General features: G+C 37.1%; 1 protein-coding gene across 2 annotated transcripts in view; it reads right to left on the minus strand.

Annotated features, from left to right (window-relative positions):
* LOC143130910 (cytosolic phospholipase A2 gamma-like) overlaps window positions 1-21693 on the minus strand; it is a 78344-nt gene that overhangs the window by 41992 nt on the left and 14659 nt on the right. For both annotated transcript variants that reach the window (XM_076290195.1, XM_076290203.1), the window contains exons 5-7: window positions 9131-9335; window positions 838-925; window positions 523-675 (exon numbers count right to left, since the gene is read on the minus strand). In XM_076290195.1, the coding sequence (XP_076146310.1) occupies window positions 523-675; window positions 838-925; window positions 9131-9335 (446 nt within the window). The remainder of the gene's footprint in view (window positions 1-522; window positions 676-837; window positions 926-9130; window positions 9336-21693) is intronic.

A 21693-nucleotide genomic window follows, 5' to 3' on the forward strand; every position in this document is an offset into this window, starting at 1 on the left:
ATGTGGAATTCATGGCACAAGTCAAACCGGACTAAAAAACAATCTGTCTCTCACCAATGACTACCATACAAATAAAATAAATAAATAAAAGAAATACTGGTAACTGGAAGGGGTCTGACTTAGGCTCTCTATTATACCTCAATGAAACAGGAAGTTAGGATTATAGCATGAAAGTTCATAGACATTATCATCAAGGGAAATATAAATGGAAATAAAAAATGCTTCAGTTGCACTAAGTGTTTACAAGATTATCTCTGGGTGCCAATTTGTGTTGCGCCTGTCATTCATTTTCTTTTTAATGAGAGAATTGGGGGCGCTGTGATCATATAGTAAGGTGATGATGACATTTGATGACACATGGGATTGCAGTTCAGTGGCATTACAACCTGTAGCCTACACCGATGACACCTACCAAAAATGAATTTTGGCTGAAAGAGCTCTTCCTTTTTCAGGAGTGTTAGAACATTGTTCCTAGCTACTATTGCATTGGGGTGTTATAGCAAAATTAAAGCAAAAGATAACCTTGCAGTTGAACCATGTCCATTGGCTTCCTCTGCCAAGGCTGATGAGGTTTCACTTTCCCTCCCTCAAAGTCCCTCTTCAGCAGTGATGTCTTCACGTAAGCTCCAGGCTCTAGGAAGCCAACCTCATGGGGGCTGAACTCAAACCACATTTCTGTTGAAATGTGAAGAAGAGTTTTGAAGTGAAGGAAACTCCAGACAGGACAGTGTGTTTGTGTGTGTGTGGGGGTGGGTGGGTGGGTGGGTGTGTATTTGTGTGTGTGTGTGTGTGTGTGTGTGTGTGTGGGTGGGTGGGTGGGTGGGTGTTTTAGAGCACCTTTATGATCTTTATCAATGGCACTGTAGAGTGGGTATGGACTGGCCCCCTTTTCATCTTTGTCATCCATCAAAGGCCTGGTTTCCAGCTAACAGGGGGAAATAAGTACCATTTACTTTTCATATGTTATATTTGAAAGGAGAGGGCACAATGCGCTTTCACGGATAAGAATTGTGTTGGCCGCTCAGGTTTGAACGTGTATTGAACAATAAGACAGACTGGAAAAGCAATGGGTATATTATGATAAACCACAATTAATCTGACTCCATTAAATTAAGAACTTTATCTTGAATAATTACCAAGTAGTTTATCAACTAGCAGAGTATTGGCATGGCATACCAGAAGAGAGATATGTAATTGGTGGTGAATTAACAATTTATTAACCAGTAAACCATAAAAGTAAATGTGACCAATATCACTTAAATTGAATGTAAAGTAAAACTCAGGTAGGCAAACATACTGCAACAAAGGAACAAATGAACAAAGTAAGCTTAACCAAACAACAAACTTAAATGTAAACTTAACAAGTTAACAAGTTAGAATGCCAAATACACCAGATAAAACAAGTCATCAAACAAATAGACCAAACCCAAAAGCCAAAAGTAAGGAGAGAGAGAGAGAGCCAGAGTCTCCTCCAGAAGAAGTGAACAGGCAGGACAGAGCCTAACCAGTCAAGAGAAGAGATATGACGCAGAATATATGCGGCCGCTGTCACAGCTGCTGTTTTTGTTTACAAAATGTATGCATTATGTAGGCTATAGAAGAAAAATCTATTGTGCGTAGGCTAATAGCCTACTTGAAGTAGTCACGTAAGTGCGCATACTTGAAGCTGACCTACAGTATTTGTATGTGTGCTTCAAATAAACATATTTATCTGTTTTCAACGTTATGTAGCAGAATTACTTGGCTATGACCCAAATCTGGTTTGCGTTGGAGAGAGCATGCACAAACTTTAGCAGCCAATTCAGTAGGCTAACTCAAGACTTCAAGGCCATCATATACAACGTTTTTAAACAACAAACAAAATACTAACATAACAGTGAAGTGGTTCGTTTTTTCATTGTTTATTTTTCCAAAAGCATCCTCTCCCCATGTATCTATAGGCTATTGCATTTACGTAAGGGGCTTGGAACAAAGTTGGGTTTTCTTCGTTTTCATTTTCTCTAGGCATATTTATTCTCAACAATATCGGGCTCAGCAGTGAGGTTATTAGAAGGCTATCAATGAACAGAAAACCGACCGTGTTGGCTAACAATGTATTAAATACTCCTGTTATTGTCGTCAACGACGTCGTTATAGGCTACTGCCTTTTCAGCGCCTTCTGCTTATGATGATTTGGTCTTTTGAATTCCTTTGGCCTTGCGATGCGGTTGTAGGCTACATCATTCCATTCCCTTCACGTGTTCTATCACAATGCTGTCTGCCCTCATGGACAGTAGCTCCATGATGTTTGCATCTTTCCAGGTTGGAGATTAGGCTACTGGACAGCACTATGCCACTCCATCATGACACTGGCATTTATGGCCTTAAAGGTGCTCTAAGCGATGCTGGGTAACGTCACTTCTTTTCTTCTTTCAAACAAAACAGAGAGCTAGCTCGCTACTTCCTCCCCCTCCCTCCCGTGCTCTCCCGTGCAATTGAAATTCTCCTAAACTCGCATATCATCTGTGATTTGCTAGAACAGTTTGTTATGTTTTTATGGGCTAGGTTTGCCCAGGTTGTTTTTGTTGCCGTTTTTGGAGCCTGGGCTGTCCACATAGATCGTGTTTTTTTTATAGTGTACAACAACACAAGAACAACCGGCTAAGTTCGGACTTCCATATGACCGTTTATGTTGTTCAGATATACGGCCCCACCGATTAACATCCGCAGAACCCCCGGTCTTACACGAAGGCTATGTCTGAAAGCCCTAAAAGACAGCCAAAGGAAAGAGAAATGAAAGAGGTGAGGATAATCTCCCATTTTATCCAAAAACAACTTAACATTATTAACATATACATAGCATAATTAACACATAGCATTCATCCGGAAAACCCCCAAATCACCAGGGCATCTCTGATATCTGAGAGTGCTTGAGAACCAGCCTTGCAATTTTGCTCTCCCTTCTCTTGGAGAATAAAAAATTGCTTTACGGCAATTGTGTAGGGTAGACTGAGTACAGTTGAGACATGTGTACAGTTGAGACACCTTAAATATCTTGCTTGCACAGCAAGCCCAAGACCGTGGTAAAGTTGGTTTTATATTGGACGTTGGATATTCGACACATTCGAAAAATCTATTTAGCACTGACTACGAGGGTCAAATTTGTGTCAAACCAACTTTAATGTGTTTAAACAAGGCCTGCCTATATTACACAAAGCTTCTTTTGTCCAAAAACCCATGTTTTGATTTTATGAATTTTTTAGGCTGATAAAAGATTTCAATCTATTATGCGGCTTCACCTTTTGACTTACCCATACTAAAACACATCTCCTGAACTCGGCTTACTGCCCTTTCTAGTACACAAAGCTTATTTTTCCCTAAAACCTACTCTTTGATTTTATACAATTTTTAATGTTAAATGTTTCAAATCTATTATGCGGCTTCACCTTTTGACCTACCCATGTCAAAAAACATCTGTTGCACTCAGCTAACTTGCCTACATAGTACACAAAGCTTCTTTTTTTCAAAAACGTACTCTTTGATTTTATATAAATTTTTTACTATTCAAAAATGCTATAAATCTATTATGCGGCTTCCCCTTTCGACTTACCCATGTCAAAACACATCTGTTGCACTCAGCTAACTGGCCTTCATAGTACACAAAGCTTCTTTTTTTCAAAAACTCACTCTTTGATTTTATATAAATTTTTTACTATTCAAAAATGCTATAAATCTATTATGCGAATTGACCTTTTGACCAACCCATGTCAAAACACATCTGCTGCACTCAGTTAACTGCCCTACATAGTACACAAAGCTTCTTTTTTTCAAAAACTTACTCTTTGATTTTATATAAATTTGTTACTATTCAAAAATGCTATAAATCTATTATGTGCCTTCACCTTTTGACCTACCCATGTCAAAACACATCTGCTGCACTCGGCTAACTGCCCTACATAGTACACAAAGCCTATTTTTTTCAAAAACTCTTTCTTTGATTTGATATTATTTTTTTACTATTAAAAAATGCTATAAATCTATTATGCGCCTTCACCTTTTGACCTACCCATGTCAAAACACATCTGCTACACTCAGCTAACTGCCCTACATAGTACACAAAACTTATTTTTTCCAAAAACTCACTCTTTGATTTTATATTAATATTTTACTATTCAAAAATGCTATAAATCTATTATGTGCCTTCACTTTTTGACCTACCCATGTCAAAACACATCTGCTGCACTCAGCTAACTGCCCTACATAGTACACAAAGCTTATTTTTTCCAAAGCCCACTCTTTGATTTTATAGATGTTTTGGTAACACTTTATAATAACTACACACAATTCATCATTTATTAAGCCTTTGTTACTTATTAGTTAATGGTTTGTTCATCATTAGTAGTTTCTTGTTCATACATAATTTATCATCAGTAAAGCATTTGTTCACACAATTATAAATGGTTTGTTCATAGTAAATAAGCCTATCCAAAAATATTTTGTAAGTACATGATTTATACTTAATAAGTAATGAAACAACCACTTATAATGAAATCATTTTCTTATTATAAACCAGTTGCAAACTATTACAAAATGCTTTGTTCATCATTTGTAAAGCATTGTTCCTATGTTGATTCTCATAAACAAAGTATTTGTACACACAATTATAAATAGTTTGTTCATAGTAAATACGCCTATATCTAAAATATGTTTATGAATTATTGTTAATACTTAATACATTTTGCAATAATATTTTGTTGATGAAGTAATATTTCCAATAAATGCATGTGTAAACTTTATAACTCATTTGTAAATGTGTTGCAAGGCATAAAAAGTCCTCACTTTAGATGAGCTCACAAAATATCATTAACTAACCACTTGTAACTCCTGAGTTAATTATGAATTATAGTATTAGGAAGTGGTTTATAAAATATGTATCCTCACCCTAACTAATCATTAGTGCATGTGTATGTTACAACTGTTAAATAATGGAAATATTACTTAATCAAAAACATATTATTGCATCATTTATTAAGTATTAACAATAATGTATAAACATATTTTAGATATAGGCTTATTTACTATGAACAAATTATTTATAACTGTGTGAACAAATGCTTTACTGATGATAAATTAGAAATTACTAATGATGAACAAACCATTAACTAATAAGTAACAAAGGCTTAATAAATGATGAATTGTGTGTAGTTATTATAAAGTGTTACCGATGTTTTATTATCAAAAAATGCCATATAAATCTATATTATACTTTTATTGAAAATATTAAAAAATCCAGTTGATTTACACAGCCAAATGAAACTTTGGATGGAAAACAAAATATAGTTAACTTAATAAATATAAATGATGTATGTCTACCTACAAAGAGGTAGCTTGTTTTTTTGCATTTTTGAATAGTAAAAAATGTATATAAAATCAAAGAGTGAGTTTTTGGAAAAAAGAAGCTTTGTGTACTATGAAGGCCAGTTAGCTGAGTGCAACAGATGTGTTTTGACATGGGTAGGTCAAAAGGTCAAGCCGCATAATAGATTTATAGCATTTTTGAATAGTAAAAAATTTATATAAAATCAAAGAGTGAGTTTCTGGAAAAAAGAAGCTTTGTGTATTATGTAGGGCAGTTAGCTGAGTGCAGCAGATGTGTTTTGACATGGGTAGGTCGAAAGGGGAAGCCGCATAATAGATTCATAGCATTTTTGAATAGTAAAAAATGTATATAAAATCAAAGAGTGCGTTTTTGAAAAAAAGAAGCTTTGTATACTATGTAGGGCAGTTAGCCGAGTGCAACAGATGTATTTTGACATGGGTAGGTCAAAAGGTGAAGGCACATAATAGATTTATAGCATTTTTGAATAATAAAAAAATAATATAAAATCAAAGAGTGCATTTTTGGAAAAAATAAGCTTTGTGTACTATGTAGGGCAGTTAGCCGAGTGCAGCAGATGTGTTTTGACATGGGTAGGTCAAAAGGTCAAGCCGCATAATAGATTTATAGCATTTTTGAATAGTAAAAAAATTATATAAAATCAAAGAGTGAGTTTTTGGAAAAAATAAGCTTTGTGTACTATGAAGGCCAGTTAGCTGAGTGCAACAGATGTGTTTTGACATGGGTAGGTCAAAAGGTCAAGCCGCATAATAGATTTATAGCATTTTTGAATAGTAAAAAAATAATATAAAATCAAAGAGTGCATTTTTGGAAAAAAAAAGCTTTGTGTACTATGTAGGGCAGTTAGCCGAGTGCAGCAGATGTGTTTAGACATGGGTAGGTCAAAAGGTCAAGCCGCATAATAGATTTATAGCATTTTTGAATAGTAAAACATTTATATAAAATCAAAGAGTGAGTTTCTGGAAAAAAAGAAGCGTTGTGCACTATGAAGGGCAGTTAGCTGAGTGCAACAGATGTGTTTTGACATGGTTAGGTCAAAAGGTCAAGCCGCATAATAGATTTAAAGCATTTTTTTTACATTAAAAAATATTTATAAAATCAAAGAATGGATTTTTGGGAAAAAGAAGCTTTGTGTACTATATAGAGCAGTAATCCGAGTTCACCAGATGTGTTTTGACATGGGTAGGTCAAAAGGGCAAGCCGCATAATAGATTTGAAACATTTAACATTAAAAATTGTATAAAATCAAAGAGTAGGTTTTAGGGAAAAAGAAGCTTTGTGTACTAGAAAGGGCAGTAAGCCGAGTTCAGGAGATGTGTTTTAGTATGGGTAAGTCAAAAGGTGAAGCCGCATAATAGATTGAAATCTTTTATCAGCCTAAAAAATTCATAAAATCAAAACATGGGTTTTTGGACAAAAGAAGCTTTGTGTAATATAGGCAGGCCTTGTTTAAACACATTAAAGTTGGTTTGACACAAATTTGACCCTCGTAGTCAGTGCTAAATAGATTTTTCGAATGTGTCGAATATCCAACGTCCAATATAAAACCAACTTTACCACGGTAAGCCCAAGTTGTGATTTTTGCTATGCACATGCATATTAGTGCCCTCTTTGATCATGGGAAATTTGAACGACACAAGTATCTCCCATCCAAGGATATCGGCAAGTGTTTTTTTTCTAAAGTAAGAATTTCCCTTCACCATGCACCTTCGACAATGAATAGCTCATTACACTTATGTTACTGTTAAGCGTAACTGGTATCATTACAAACATTATTCTGTGTCCTAAAAACTGGCATATTTTATGGCATTGTGCCATGTAAGGTTGTTGCAAAATCTAGAGAAATGTGTGAGGTGGTCAGCGGGGGACAATTGAGACACACATTGGATTGTGTTAGGCTACTTGAACATTCCATTGGTAGGCTACTTTTCGCTATCTGTTCCTGTGTCACATTTTGTTCATGATGTATTCCTTTTAACCAAAGCTAATTTAAATGAAATGAATGAATTTGAACTACAAACACTTTGCAATTGCTATGTTTTTATTTATTCAACTTTCCAACTAACGGTTAGTTAACTATACATCATTAAAGATGGGTGTCTCAACTGTACCAGGTAGGTGTCTCAACTGTACTCTATAGGGTACAGTTGAGACACAGTCAAGACAAAAAATGCACCTTATGTTTATGACATAATTGTGAAAAATATAAACTACTTATGGGTATTATTGATTGATTATACTTGAGTCTACAAGCTAAGGAAATTACATGTGGAATGTTGTGTGGAAAATCACTTCTTTTCAGTATCTATTTTTTGTTTGATTTTGTGTGGGCAAAAAGTGTCTCAACTGTACTCAGTCTACCCTACTACCCTGCTATTTGTATGATATCTTGTATGTTACCTTGTCAGTCGACATGGGTCTTCAGAGATTATCTTTAATGGTTTGAGCTACTGTATTTATGAGAGTTGTGTAAAATACAACAGTAGGGGGAGCCAATGAGCAACTGTTGCCAAGCATTACACTAATGTTTATGGTAGGGGAGAAAAGGGACAGTTCTAACACCGATGACAGGAGGCAGTTGTACATTTTTGTAATGTGTCAGGTTTTGATTAACATACCGCACTGTCTCCTTTCACCGGTGTTAGAATCTAACTAAAAACACAAAATATCAATACAGCGGCATCTCTGTTTTTTTCTTCTTTTTTTCTAGGCCCGAATATAAGATTACCCCACTTTTCTGACATATTTCAACAGATTGCTTGTCCTCAGACTTTGAGGAGAAGTTACTGTCTTTCAGAGGAAGCCTATGTGATCAACTTTAGGAAAACCCATCCACCTCCCTAGGATCAGATGGCCAATGCTGATCAAATGCCAGTGATTTTTTTTTTCATGCCAACATCTGCCAGATTGTAGCCTACAGTTACAGGCTATGGTTCTTTTCATTCATAATTGGTAGCCTACCACAGTTTATCTTTTACACTTGTATGGCATTATAAAAGTAAAATGTAATTCCTTAATATACAGTATTACCATATTACAAGTTATTTATTTCATTTAAATTTGGCAAATTCATCCCAAAGGAACAGCTTATAAACAAATGTATCCAATGTGTTATCACCAGCATTAAAAAAGTAATTTTCTATATAAAAACAAGATTTGTTCTATAAAAATCTGCTTCTATTTTATTATGCAAAACTCACAGACAAAATGTGCAATGACATCATACAGAAGTTTGTTTCTGAAATAAATGGTAAACTTTCACCTTTTTGAGAAGATTTTGACTACACTATTAATGAGGTTTGGTACGAATATAAGCAACACATTTTTATAATCATTGTATACCAGCATACCAAAAATGGTATAATTTTTCGGCTGCTTCTTTTTTGTTCACTTTTGATTATCTGATTTGGGGAAATATTACAAATGGTTGGCTGGGGGCTATTGTGACACACATTGCAGTTGGTTGGAACTCTAATGTAACAACTGTCCCCCAAAACACTCATTGCACTGAAAGGGATCTTACAGAATAAGTAAGACATATGCTTGAATGAGTTACATAAATATATTTATAAACATATTTATACATGTAAATGTATTTATAAAAACATGTCAACACAAACAACAGCAGAGAAGCCTAATTGTGGTTAATTGCAGCAATTATTCCTTTATGCTCAGGTGCTCGCAGAGTAATTTTTGACTGAATGTATGAAGGATCATTAAAAAAAAAAAAAACTTCATAATATGTCTACTCACAGATACACCCTTTATCCAGCAAGTAATCACCCCCCACACATCAGAGAGGGAAAAATCTCCTTCTTCATATCTCTGCTTCATCCACTCGACGGCATCATGGAATGTGACACCCTCCCCTTGCTCAGACATGCTCAAAAGTGCTTTATTTGCAGCCTCCTCTGCATGCTGTGTCCACTGTGGCTCTTGATACAATGAGGACATGCACCTGTAACCAACAAAGATGTATTTGCATAGTGGACATAACAGCAAAAAGATAGAGTTTCAGTTTTAAGGTCAAAGTCAGTTCTGTATTGCAATGTTATTGTAGATTGTGGTGTCACATTTGATCTTTGGTCTGCTGATTAATCTTTACTTGCACTGGCTGCTAAAATTGAACCATGAAGTCTATGGGCCCTATTTTCCGACCTGGCGCATGGCGGAAAGCGGATTATTATCCCAGTGCAACGTTTATTCTTAAGGGAGAATTCCGGTGTGATTTTGACCTAAAGTGTTTTGAAACATGATACCGAGTGTGAACGTATGTCTCGTAGCCCATCTTGGCTTGTCCCCTGCACTCCGAAATCTGGCGCTAGTTAGCCGATGCTAATAAAAAGGCGGTCAATGGTGGTGCCTCGGCATCGGCATAGCCATGCAAATAAATCACTGTTTTACACCATTTACGAGGCTCAATGTATCTCCACACTTCATTGGTAGACTTCCGAGGGCCCTGACATTTAAAACGAGACATTGAGAACTTTGAAAAAGCACTGGTAGTTTACTTACAAGACGATTTATACAGACAGTATCTTCACGAAGTTTAGCGTTTGCAGCCATCTTGAATTTAGTCACGATAAATCGAGCGACGAGTAAGAATGAACAGGTATGATAAGGGATCAGATTCCAAAAATAATTCTGTGGAAATGCATGGATTACAGTTTCTTCCAGTAGCAGCAACTGGAATCCATGCATTTCCACTTAATTATTTTTGAAAACAATTTAGCAACCATTGAAATTAAGCATCTATGTCAGTTTCCATAGCAACCAACATGATTATACTAGCAAACCACTGTAGTAACTCCTTTATTTCTGATAGTAGCCACCATGGACACCCTAGCAACAACCTAGCAACGACTTCAAGTACCCTAGCAACAGCCTAGCAACCACATTCACAGTTAAAACCTAGCAACCAACATAGCAACCACCATACTACTCTACTACTCTAGCAACAGTCAGTTGTCGTCAACTTTGCCTCCCGTCAACTGTTTCCTCTGCCCAGAACTGTTTCAAAATAAAACTCCTCACTACAATAATTCCATTTTAAATAATTTAACCATTTCAACTATCCAACTACTGTTCAGCCTTTCAAACTGTCAGTTTTCATCAACTATGACTCCTGCCAACTGTTTCCTCTGCCCACAACTGTTTCAAAATAAAAGTCATCACTACAATAATTCTATATTAAAAATGTTCTACCATTTTAACTATCCAACTATTTAACTGTTCAGCCTTTCAAACTGTCAGTTGTCATCAACTATGACTCCCGCCAACTGTTTCCTCTGCCCACAACTGTTTAAAAAAAAAAGTACTCACTACAATAATTCCCTATTAAATAACCAAACTATTTTCACTATCCAACTATTTAACTGTTCAGCCATTCCAACTGTCAGTCGTCATCAACTACAACTCCCGCCAACTGTTCCCTCTGTCCTCAACTTCAACTTCAAAATAAGTCCTCAATACAATAATTCCCTATTAAATAATTTAACCATTTAAACTATCCAACTTTTTAAATGTTCAACTATTCCAACTGTTTTAAATGTTCAACTATTCCAACTGTCATCAACTACAACTCCCCACCAAACTTGTTTCTCTATCTGACCTCCATCTTTTTACTTGGATTAGATTTTAAACAATATTCAACAATTTTTTATTCAGCAGCCATTTTTCATTTCCATGCACTCGTAATTCCCAGGAATTACATTCTCTAGTTAAGTGTGCTTGCAAAGCAGCACACTTATTGTTCTTCTTAAGTTTTCTTATTATTAGGGGTCCGAGCAGCGTAGCTGCAGGACCCCTATTGTTTCTGTACCGTTCATTTTTGGCCAAAATTCTGTAAAAGTCATACTGCAGCCTAAACCGTAACTACAAAACTCTTCAAATTTTCAGGTATGGTTACCAGTACCCCCCTCTACCCATAACCCAAAATTTGGGATACTGCACCCAAAGGTGGCGCTATTGGAAAAAAAAGTTAATTATGCTAATTTCTCCTTACCAGATTGACCTAGACTCAAAATTCTTTCATAATATTAATCTCTAAACTCAGATATAATATTAATCTCTAAACTCAAATGTTTACTTTTGACACAATTTCATGGAAAAGCCAAACATTATAAAAAGTTTCACACTCTTCAAAAATAATCAAATCTTCACCAAAATTCTCATAGACAATATTTACACCAAGCCTCACAGAAGTTACTGCTCAGAATTTTGATATGTTGTTCCATTTCAGAGATATAGGCCAATAAAGTTAGACCACTTAGGCCTTTTTTCCTAGATCACCTATATTCCTATAAACCGTAAGTCCTAGAAACTTGACATTTTCAAGTATTGTTACCAGTACCCCCCACTACCCATAACCCAAAATTTGGGGTACTGCACCCAAAGGTGGCGCTCTTGTCAAAAACGCTTATTTCTCCTTACCAGATTGACCTAGACTCAAAATTCTTTCATCATATTAATCTCTACATTCAGATGCATCTTTTTCACCCTGGTCTTATGCTCTAAAAATGTTTACTTTTGCCACAATTTCAGAGAAAAGCCAAACATCATAAAAAGTTTCACAGGCTTCAAAAATTATCAAATCTTCACCAAAATTCTCATAGACAATGTTTAGACAAAGCCTCACAAAAGTTATCAAAATAATTTGGATATGTTGTTCCATTTCAGAGATATAGGCCAATAAAGTTCGACCACTCAGCCCATTTATCCTATATCACCTGTATTCCTATATGAGTAATTTTTTTCTTGGATAACAACCATACAACCATCATTAGGTGGATACCATTAACAGTGCACATTTTCAGATCTGTACTCTTTTTTATAAAGCCCTTAATTCTATTGTCAAATGTATGCTAGGAATTTTCTTGATGTTGTGTGTTTGCCAACACACATTTTCACCATGTGAATGTGACTGCAAAATATGTAGGATTGTCAGTGGCTCAGTGGGATAATCCCTAGTGCTGGTGTTTGTTAGGTTGAGAGTTCAAATCCCCGGTAGTGCTTTAGGCTCTAGATCGAATACTATTGGTTATTGAAGATTCACACCATTGGACAGCACCTGAATGACATCAGGCAATCAACATACACAGTCATTAGTTGCCAAGAATCAGAATGCTGAGCCACTCTGACATTTAGGGGAACTTCTTTGTTTACTATTTTTCCTTCATCATTAAGTCTATCATATTTATATTTCATCCATTAGTGTTCTTCTCTACAAATGTCTAATTGCCCCAGAATTTTAAAAAGTTTTCAGGTGTACTCTTTCAGGAAAGCCCTTCATTTTATTGTCAAATGTATGCTTGGAGTTTTTATTGTGTATTTACCAACACACATTTTCACCATGTGAATGTGACTGCCCAATGTGTATGATTGTCAGTGGCTCAGTGGGCTAATGCCTTGTACTGATGTTTCTTAGGTTGAGTGTTCAAATCCCCGTTAGATCTTTAGGATTTGTCATTTAAGATTCACACCATTGAACAGCATCTGAATGACATCAGCCAATCAACATTCACAGTCATCAGATGCCAAGAATCAGAATGCCGGGACTCTCTATTACATTTAGGGGAACTTCTTTGTTTACTATTTTTCCTTCATCATTACGCCTATCATATTTATATTTCATCCATTAGTGTTCATCTCTACAAATGTCTAATTGCCCCAGAATGTCTTCTTTCTTTTAGGAAAGCCCTTCATTTTATTGTCAAATGTATGCTTGGAGTTTTTCTTGTTGTGTGTTTACTAGACTTGTAGTCAAGACCGCCTAAACCGAGACCAAGACACTACCAAGACCAGAGGGTATCAAGACCGAGACCAAGACGAGACCAAGGCCAAGACAGACTGAGTCAAGACCAAGACAAAGTCGAGACGAGACCGAGACCAAGACCGAGACCAAAAAAAAAATAAAAAAACAGCTAGCGAGCTAGTGTTACCAAAGTCCTTTTAGGCATGTCCCTCCACTCGGCGGCCATATTGCAACGCTTTTTGGGTACTCATCGGGCATCCTATTCAGCAGAAATGCGTGTGCGCAAGGCTTCACCACACCAACCGTGCTCCAGTGTCGAGTTCACAACACATGATTGGCACAATGTCTGCACAACACAGCACATAATTGGCTCAAAGTAGTCAACTCACACCACATGATTCGCTCAATGTATACACATGTCGACATTTTGGCGAGGAAGGGGTGGGATATGTGTAGACAACGGCCATATTGGTGTTGCAAACTAGCCCCATGCATTTCTATGGAGGATTTTTTGAGTGCTGTGTCTCCACATTAGAAAGTCTCTGGTGTTACACCATAACTTGCATCCAGTGATGCCAGTAACGCGTTACTTAGTAACGCGTTAGTCTATTTTGACCACTTTTTTCGGTAACGAGTAATCTAACGCGCTACTATTTACAAACCAGTAATCAGATTAAAGTTACTTATCTAAGTTACTGTGCGTTACTATTTTTGTCATTTTCCTTAGTAAAAAGATATATTCTTTGCTTTCTTCTTGTCTTGGGGATTAATGTCATGTAGGCTATGCTCACGTTTTCAGCATGAGGACAATTCACGTAAAACCACGGCCCCTCAAAAAGGAAGATTTAAGACCCATTTCACATCAGACTACACAAAAGTGTACCCAATTGTCTCATAAGATTAAAACATAATGATAGTCTTGCACACTGCACTGTTTGTAACAGCGACTTTAGCTCACAGCGGGTTAAATGATTGCAAAAGACTTGTTGAGGTGAGTTTAACAAGTGTAATTTCATTTGCATATTACTCAGGCCTATACAAGATGGCTAGTTGCCAAGGCTACATGAAAAAAAAAATCTACAAAAAAATCTACATATTTTACTATAACAATTTCTATCAATAGGCCTTCCTTATTTTGGTGTTGGTATTATTGAACAAACATCTGAATTTCAGTATCTAAGTAGGTTAGGTTGGGATGTCTGCTATACATGGCTGACATTACTGTTAAAATGCACTTCCAGTATAGTGAGTATTGGCAAAACCGGTTATCATTTTTATGTTGAGGCGGTGGGGGTGTTGTCGGCAGCTGCTGAAAGTAACTAATAAAGTAACTTGTAATCTAACTTAGTTACTTTTAAAATCAAGTAATCAGTAAAGTAACTAAGTTAGTTTTTAAAGGAGTAATCAGTAATCAGTAATCAGATTACTTTTTCAAGGTAACTGTGGCAACACTGCTTGCATCAATTGAATAAGAGCAGCATACTGGGGCAGGGTTCTCAAGTTTTGAGCTCAGCTTGGAGTGAGATTGGGGGGGGGGGGGGGGGTGCACTCACTCACTAATTATAAAAAAAAATTGGAAAGAAGCATTAACCCTTTGAGACCTTGAATTTGTCATTGTAATCTATACATCCTATATCTTGTTTTTGTCTGGGAAAGTATAATGCATAGCCTATGTCTCTTATGTCAGCCTTATCAAGGGAAACCATTTGTTTTTTTATGTCACCAGGAAGCATGTCAGTAGAAATAACTTTTCATATTTAGGTGGGATAGATTGGAATCTTGATATATAATAATCGTGACGCTGGGATATTCTATGGCTCACCAATTTACGAGATGTAGGCCTATATGTACTGAGTGAAACAAATATTTTATTTATTAGGCTAATTGCTTTATTCACTTGAGTAGCCTATATTGTCACTGAATCATTAGACTAAGCATGTGCATGCCGAAACCGATGACAGCAATCACATTATGGTGGTTGGCAGGTCATTGTCTGCAGCAGTCCTGTATGTTTAGAAAAAAATGTAGGCCTATGTGTAGCATACTCGCTCAAATTGATAACACTCGTTAATAATAAGCTAATTTTCATTCATTGTTGACATGGTCCATGGAGGATCAGATGGGTGTCCAGGGACCTGATGAACACGGCGCTAAAAAGCACAAACGAGTGCGAAAGTTGCAGCCGTGACGACAGGGAAAGTGCAGGCAGCCACGAGAGTGATTGGTCGTGTAAAATGAACGTTGCTGATGTCTGGCTTACACAAAGCTATAACGACACAATCATTAGGTTTTCTTAATGACCGACAGTTTAGTTTAGTTTATAGATAAGACATAATTTTGCCATAAAGTAGGCTAGGCCAAATGTTCGTGAAAAGGCTTGATTTACACACCCTGTAAAGTACCATAAGTAGGCTGGTTTACCAAATGACAGACAGTTGAATTTCTGAATAAAAAGAATGTTGGTGCAGTTTTGAAATCTTAAACGTGTAACCCCACACAAGCATAACGTGGTTGTAGGGAGGGGATGTGCTATTTTGGAATTTTACCCGGATACAACGAATAGCCTACTATTTTTTGATTGGATATCGGTGGCTATTTATTTTTTTGATTTTGCTGGTGAGTGGTGCGATAGTTCTGAACCCTGCGAGAAATCCTCTCGTATCCCTGCGCCTCCTCTAATAATTATGCAGATACCTTGACATCCCTAGTAATATTTCTGCGTGAGAAATGCAAGGTGTGGTGTGTGAGCGTGTGAACTTGTTGAATTGCGTGTGTCTCACGCCCATTGCATGAGACTTGAGAACCCTGCTGGGGTAAGAGGTTCAGTCCCAGTTTAAATTAAATTTAAGAAGGTATTATTTCAACTACAGACAGAACAATGCAGAGACAGAGCATGTCATGAATGTGTGTGACTGTGAGCTATGTTCCGTGAATGCAAATTTAATGATGGCGGAATTCGCTGACATTATTATTACTAGGTCTGACTGAGACTGACAGCTACGACGTAAACCTAACGTTTCGCGCTGGCTACACTTGCGTCTTTTGATTGGATGAGCGCCAGTTTCTTAATCACAACAAAATACATGTATGTCATTGATTGGTTGCATTTGAAAGGTTGCATCTGAAGGGCGTGAAAGGCGGAATAATTTAATGTTGCATTATCGAATGTTATGTTTTGTATCATGGACATATTTGTTGCAAATCTCCCGACCACTATGTCGACGAGACCGCAAGACCAAGACAATGAGACCAAGACAAGACCGAGGGATCCGAGACCAAGACAAGACCAAGACCAAAGACGGTCGAGACTGTGACAAGACCGAGACCACGTAAAAGTGGTCTCGAGACCGGTCTCGAGACCAAGACCGGTCTCGAGACATCCAACTCTAGTATTTACCAATACACATTTTTACCATGTGAATGTGACTGGCCAATATGTAGGATTGACAGTGTCTCAGTGGGATAATGCCTTGTACTGGTGATCCTTAGGTTGAGAGTTCAAATCCCGTTTGAAGCATTAGTGTTTGAATGCTTTTGTGTTGTGGAGGTTAGCATACTAGAATAGAATGCTGTTGGGTTGTGGAGGTTAGCACATTATAACGTTACAGCTACTTGTCAGGACTTGTCGTGCAAGGAAAGTATAACTGTATAATTATAGGCTGTTCATCTTATTGACTCCAACACAGAACCCACCCCCACCCCCCTTCACCTACCACCACAAATACAATTCCATTCTGTGGGAAACACTGCCTTCCATTATTAGACCCTTCATCTTACCCATGACAAATGCATAGTCCTGTAGAATAGAGTATTGTTAGAATACTATTGAGTTGTGGAGATTAGCGCACTAGAATACTACTGTTAGAATACTGTTGGGTTGTGGAGGTTAGCACACTAGAATAGGGTATTGTTAGAATACTATTAGGTTGTGGAGGTTAGCACACTATAATGTTACAGCACAGGGTAATCCTAATTTTATGCATTAAATGTATTCCAATCCAACTCAAAAGTTTTGAACAACACAAAGTGAAGGTTTTATCCAGATCAAAACCAAGAATAGATTATGTGATCTAATCCAATTTCAGGATCCTTGTTTCCCTTTGAACAACCCATTTTCAAGATTTGATCCAATCCGGTAGCCGAAATCCAGTAACTGAAATCCGATAACCGAAATCCAATCACATTTCTTTTGAACAATTGTGCCCAAACAATCAAAGCATATGTAAAACTAAAAAGCTATGCTACCTCATGTTCGTTTTGCTCGGACCCCGTAAATCACCGCTTGCGGTTATATTTATTATTATTCCTGTAAGCCCGATTTTGGGCCAGCTCCTGCTCCTAGACCTTTTGAGATATCACCACCGATCCAACTCTGGAACGTCCGGCCGGAACCGGTGTAGTGCGGAAATTGAAAATGACGTCACTGACCCTTGTCATTCTTCCGCCATATTGGATTGAATAGAAAGCGAAACTAAAGTTTCACAGGTCACAAATTTGGTCCGAACGCCACGAATCTTGACGTACATTATCCTTGGACCAAGCCTCACAAAACCGGAAGAATTTTTGATTTTCGAAAGCGTTTGCCCGTCACAGCCAAACGAAATCGGCGGCGAAGCTCCGAAACAGGAAGTCGTCCATATCTCAGGAACACTGTCACATATCGATACCAAATTTTGGGGGACTCCAGTGTGAGGGTGCATAAGCTAAAAAAAAAAAAAAAAAAAAAAAAAAAAAATATTCCAAAAGTTTCCATAATTTGGCAAACCACCTACAGGTATTTGGTAACTCTCACCATTCACCTTTGCACCATTCACCTTCTATCACAATGCCTTCCAAGTATGCTCAATGTCTCTGGGCAGCCACAATGTCTCCAGGCAACCTTGCCCAATCATGGAATCCTTGCTCTGCCATGGGATAGTATGGACTTACGAATTGAAATAGCAAGGAGAACAGTAGCTATATATAGCTTACATAATAGAGTTGTTTTCACATTGACGGTATTCAAATTTAATTTTTCATTATTGTTAAATATCATGATGGAAGAGTATTATTAAAAATGTTACAAGTATGCAAATGCATATGTTTATGGGCATTTAGGTTTTACTGTGTTGTTTTGTTGTAAAGACATGCAAGGCATTCTGGGCCGTAATGAACAGTGGTCGGCAGCACTCCATAGGCTACGTATTCATATGAATAGGTGTTTCTTTAAACCTAGGGACAATAAACAGCTATCTCTGTTACAAAAACGAGCTGGTAATCGCTCATTGAAGAGGGAACTATGATAAAAAAGATTGTTTTCCTAAAAGCATGGAGTTGACGAAAGAATAAGCAAGAATGTCACGTTAATGTAAATAGCCTACTGAACGCTAGGTGGCAACCTTGTATTACATTTCACATCTACATAGGAGATCATTAGAATTATGTGAGCTTCACAAGTGAGGAAGGTGCAAATATTATGTAATTTATAATGGGAAATTATTGGAAATGTTATTTCTTGTTTCTAATTGCAAACCACACACATCCATTCGTAATCTCACGTACACATTTAATACTGGAAGACTGTCTATTTGTTTATTTGATGTTGCTTAGCAACGCTAGAACAAAGCTTCAGAGAGACAAGTTTTGAGTTCGTGGCCAAGTAGGCTACCTAAAATATCGGTTTCCATGTGTATGTGCTGGATGGTGTGCTTCCTTTATGAAAGTAAGTGTTTTATACAGTTAACGTTACAGACATAATGAGTCATGTTGTAGTGGTCCACATAAATGTGCTCCATCTATTATTAGAATGCTAAGCGGAGATTTCATTCATTTCTTGTGTGGCTAGAAGCTAGCTAGCTAGGTCATAGGGAGAAGATGTTGCTGTAACGTTTTGAGATTTATGTTGCTTAGCGTAATGCCATGGTCATTTGATATGAGATGCTTGTACTCGTAACTTCGTCACTCGTAACTTTAGGACTCCTATTTTTTTTTACTAAGAGTAATTCAGGAAGCATTTTAGCCCTAAAAGTAGCGCCTGAGTCTGTGACAGCTTAAGCGAGGGCTCCTAATAAGACCGATTCACAAACAATGTTTTGTGGTGGCATTTCACGTCGCGATGTTTTGAAATGTGTCTAACAATCACGAGGGAACAATTTTGCATTGTAGGCATAACTAAGGGATGCAGTAACACCACCAACAACAACCAAAACTAGCCTACTCATTGTTTGCATGTACATTGTTTCATTGTGAATCAAATTAAAAGATTCTCCTCTTTGCAAACGTTGGCATAGGCATATGGTGACAGATTAATTTAATAATGTTGCTGCGTGAATCACGGTAAGCGCGAATGAAGTGGCCACTTCTTAATGGGACTCACTGTATGGAAGTAGGCTAAGTAAAATAGAGATGTTTAAAATAAGATAAAGTTAGGATATGCCCGCTTGACAACGGCAGAGATAACTGGCCTTTGGCCATAGCAACCATCCATTTAGAACCACTGGCCTTCATAGCAACCAAGGATCTTAGCTGTGATTCATGTAGCTACAATATGCATGCAATGTGATGCAAAGTATAGAAAGGTGATGAAATATACAGAGACAGGTCAAGAAATATAGTGCAATGTAGAGAGTAGTATACAGTTGATTTACAGAAGGTGGTTTAGAGTAATATGAATTAAATATAAATATGTGCAGTGTATTGGCAGTTATCTCATACAATAAGCAGAATAATGTATGTAGATGTAGCAGTAACATTATAATAGTAGAAATAATAATATAGATATATGCAGTGTATTAACAGAATATAATAAAACAGAATAAATATGGATATTCAATATGACAAATATATAACAGATATGTACATAACATACAGCTATGTTCAGTGTGGAAACAGTGTCATTGTAGTGCAGAAACAACATTATAAGAGTAGTAAGAATAAGTCTATGTGCAGGATGAATAGTATAAAGATCAGTAGAATAACTATGTATAAATGTAATTACAGTAGGTCTATGTACATTTGTAAATAAATAGAAAACTATGGGTGAGAGGGATAAATTAATTTTATTTAATCGTAAAAGTAAATTGCATTCAATTAAATTGCAATTATCTTAAAAATTATATTTTTAAAATAAATCAGTGAAAAAGTATCCTGACAAACAAGCAGCATTTTAATGCCTTTAATTAACCTCTTTAATGTTTGAGAGGTGCAAGACACGTGACATTATTTATTTTTGCAGCCAATCACTGCTGTTGTTTTATTTTATTGATTTGATCTTAGTCATAGAAGCTAAATTCAAAGGCAGGCCACAGGTAAAATCCAACGAGCCGCATTCACCCCGCAAGTCAATAGTTGAATAGCCCTGTCCTAGAGCTTTTGCGGTATTGCCACTGCTCCAACACTGAAAGGCACTGTTAGAATGCTTGGATCAACAGGTTCAGCATAGCGTATGCCTCTGTCTGCTCATGTTAGTGACCGGACCAGGGCAAGCACACTTTTGCAGTTCCCGCCGGAAATGCAGTCTAGTTCTTATTGCACTCTACCTTTTTTAAAAAAGAAATTCCAAGAATTGTGAGAATTGCTTTAAAAAGTTTCAACTGTTTACCATGTTGTTAGTCGTTTTGGCTAAAAATGTGTCAGCCAAATGTAATGTAATGTAATGTAATCTCACAAGGAGTAGTTATTCACCATTATTTGCAAATTGGTAATGACGGATAAAAGTGATTAGGCGAGGCGAGAGGTAAATATTAAGCACAGCTGAAGACGCACTGTCATGAGATGTAAGGAGCAACTCCTCTGCAGGATAAATGTCCTTAGGTTCAGGTTATGTTTTCGATGGTAACCTATTTTCAGTCAATAGTGAAAATAACTTTGTATAACTGTTTTGTCGTTGACTATGAGACCACGGTGAAGTTAGTTTCACTTGCCAATGAGTTCAAATATTAAATGAGTGCAAATGTGTATAGGCTACCATAAAACTTCAAATAATAGCCGAGTCCCAAATAGACACCTGTCTCTTTTAAACGCCTGGCGTGGCTACAGGTTTGGGTTAAAGGCTGGTCTCCAATAGAGGTCAGGGCCCAGTTTCCCGATAACGACGGAGACACGCTCTTAAGAGGGTTTTCTACGATTCATCTTACGATCGTTCGTTTGTTTTTTCCGACTGTTTCCCGAACATGCTTGTAGCGTGAACGTGCGTGCACTGCTCTTAAGGGGAGCTGTCCACGTTAATAGTTCTGAAATATCCTCTGTTTTGATGGTGATGTCAGGTGACTGCACGTCACAGCTATATAGGCTGTAATAGAATGATCACACGTAAATGAGGTGCCAGGATGTTATACGTCATCACGTGATACGGACATGCGTATATGTGAACCTGAAGTTGACTGAGTAAAGACGTGAGTTAACGTGGAGCCCAAAGTGTGGACATCTTTTATTACTATTTACTAAACACATTACATGGTGTCAGAAGCGGTTCGAGCCAACGATGCCGAAGTTTAATCCACCAGACAGTTTCTGCTTCGAGAGACCTGCAGAATGGAGTGACTGGAAGAAACGCTTCATGCGTTACCGTACAGCTACGAAATTG

The sequence above is a fragment of the Alosa pseudoharengus genome, unplaced genomic scaffold, assembly GCF_046254945.1.
Source record: "Alosa pseudoharengus isolate Yale_2024_CS ecotype anadromous, Long Island Sound unplaced genomic scaffold, YU_APseudo_1.1 YU_APseudo_1.1_scf_1, whole genome shotgun sequence".
In the NCBI taxonomy this organism is placed as follows: domain Eukaryota; kingdom Metazoa; phylum Chordata; class Actinopteri; order Clupeiformes; family Clupeidae; genus Alosa; species Alosa pseudoharengus.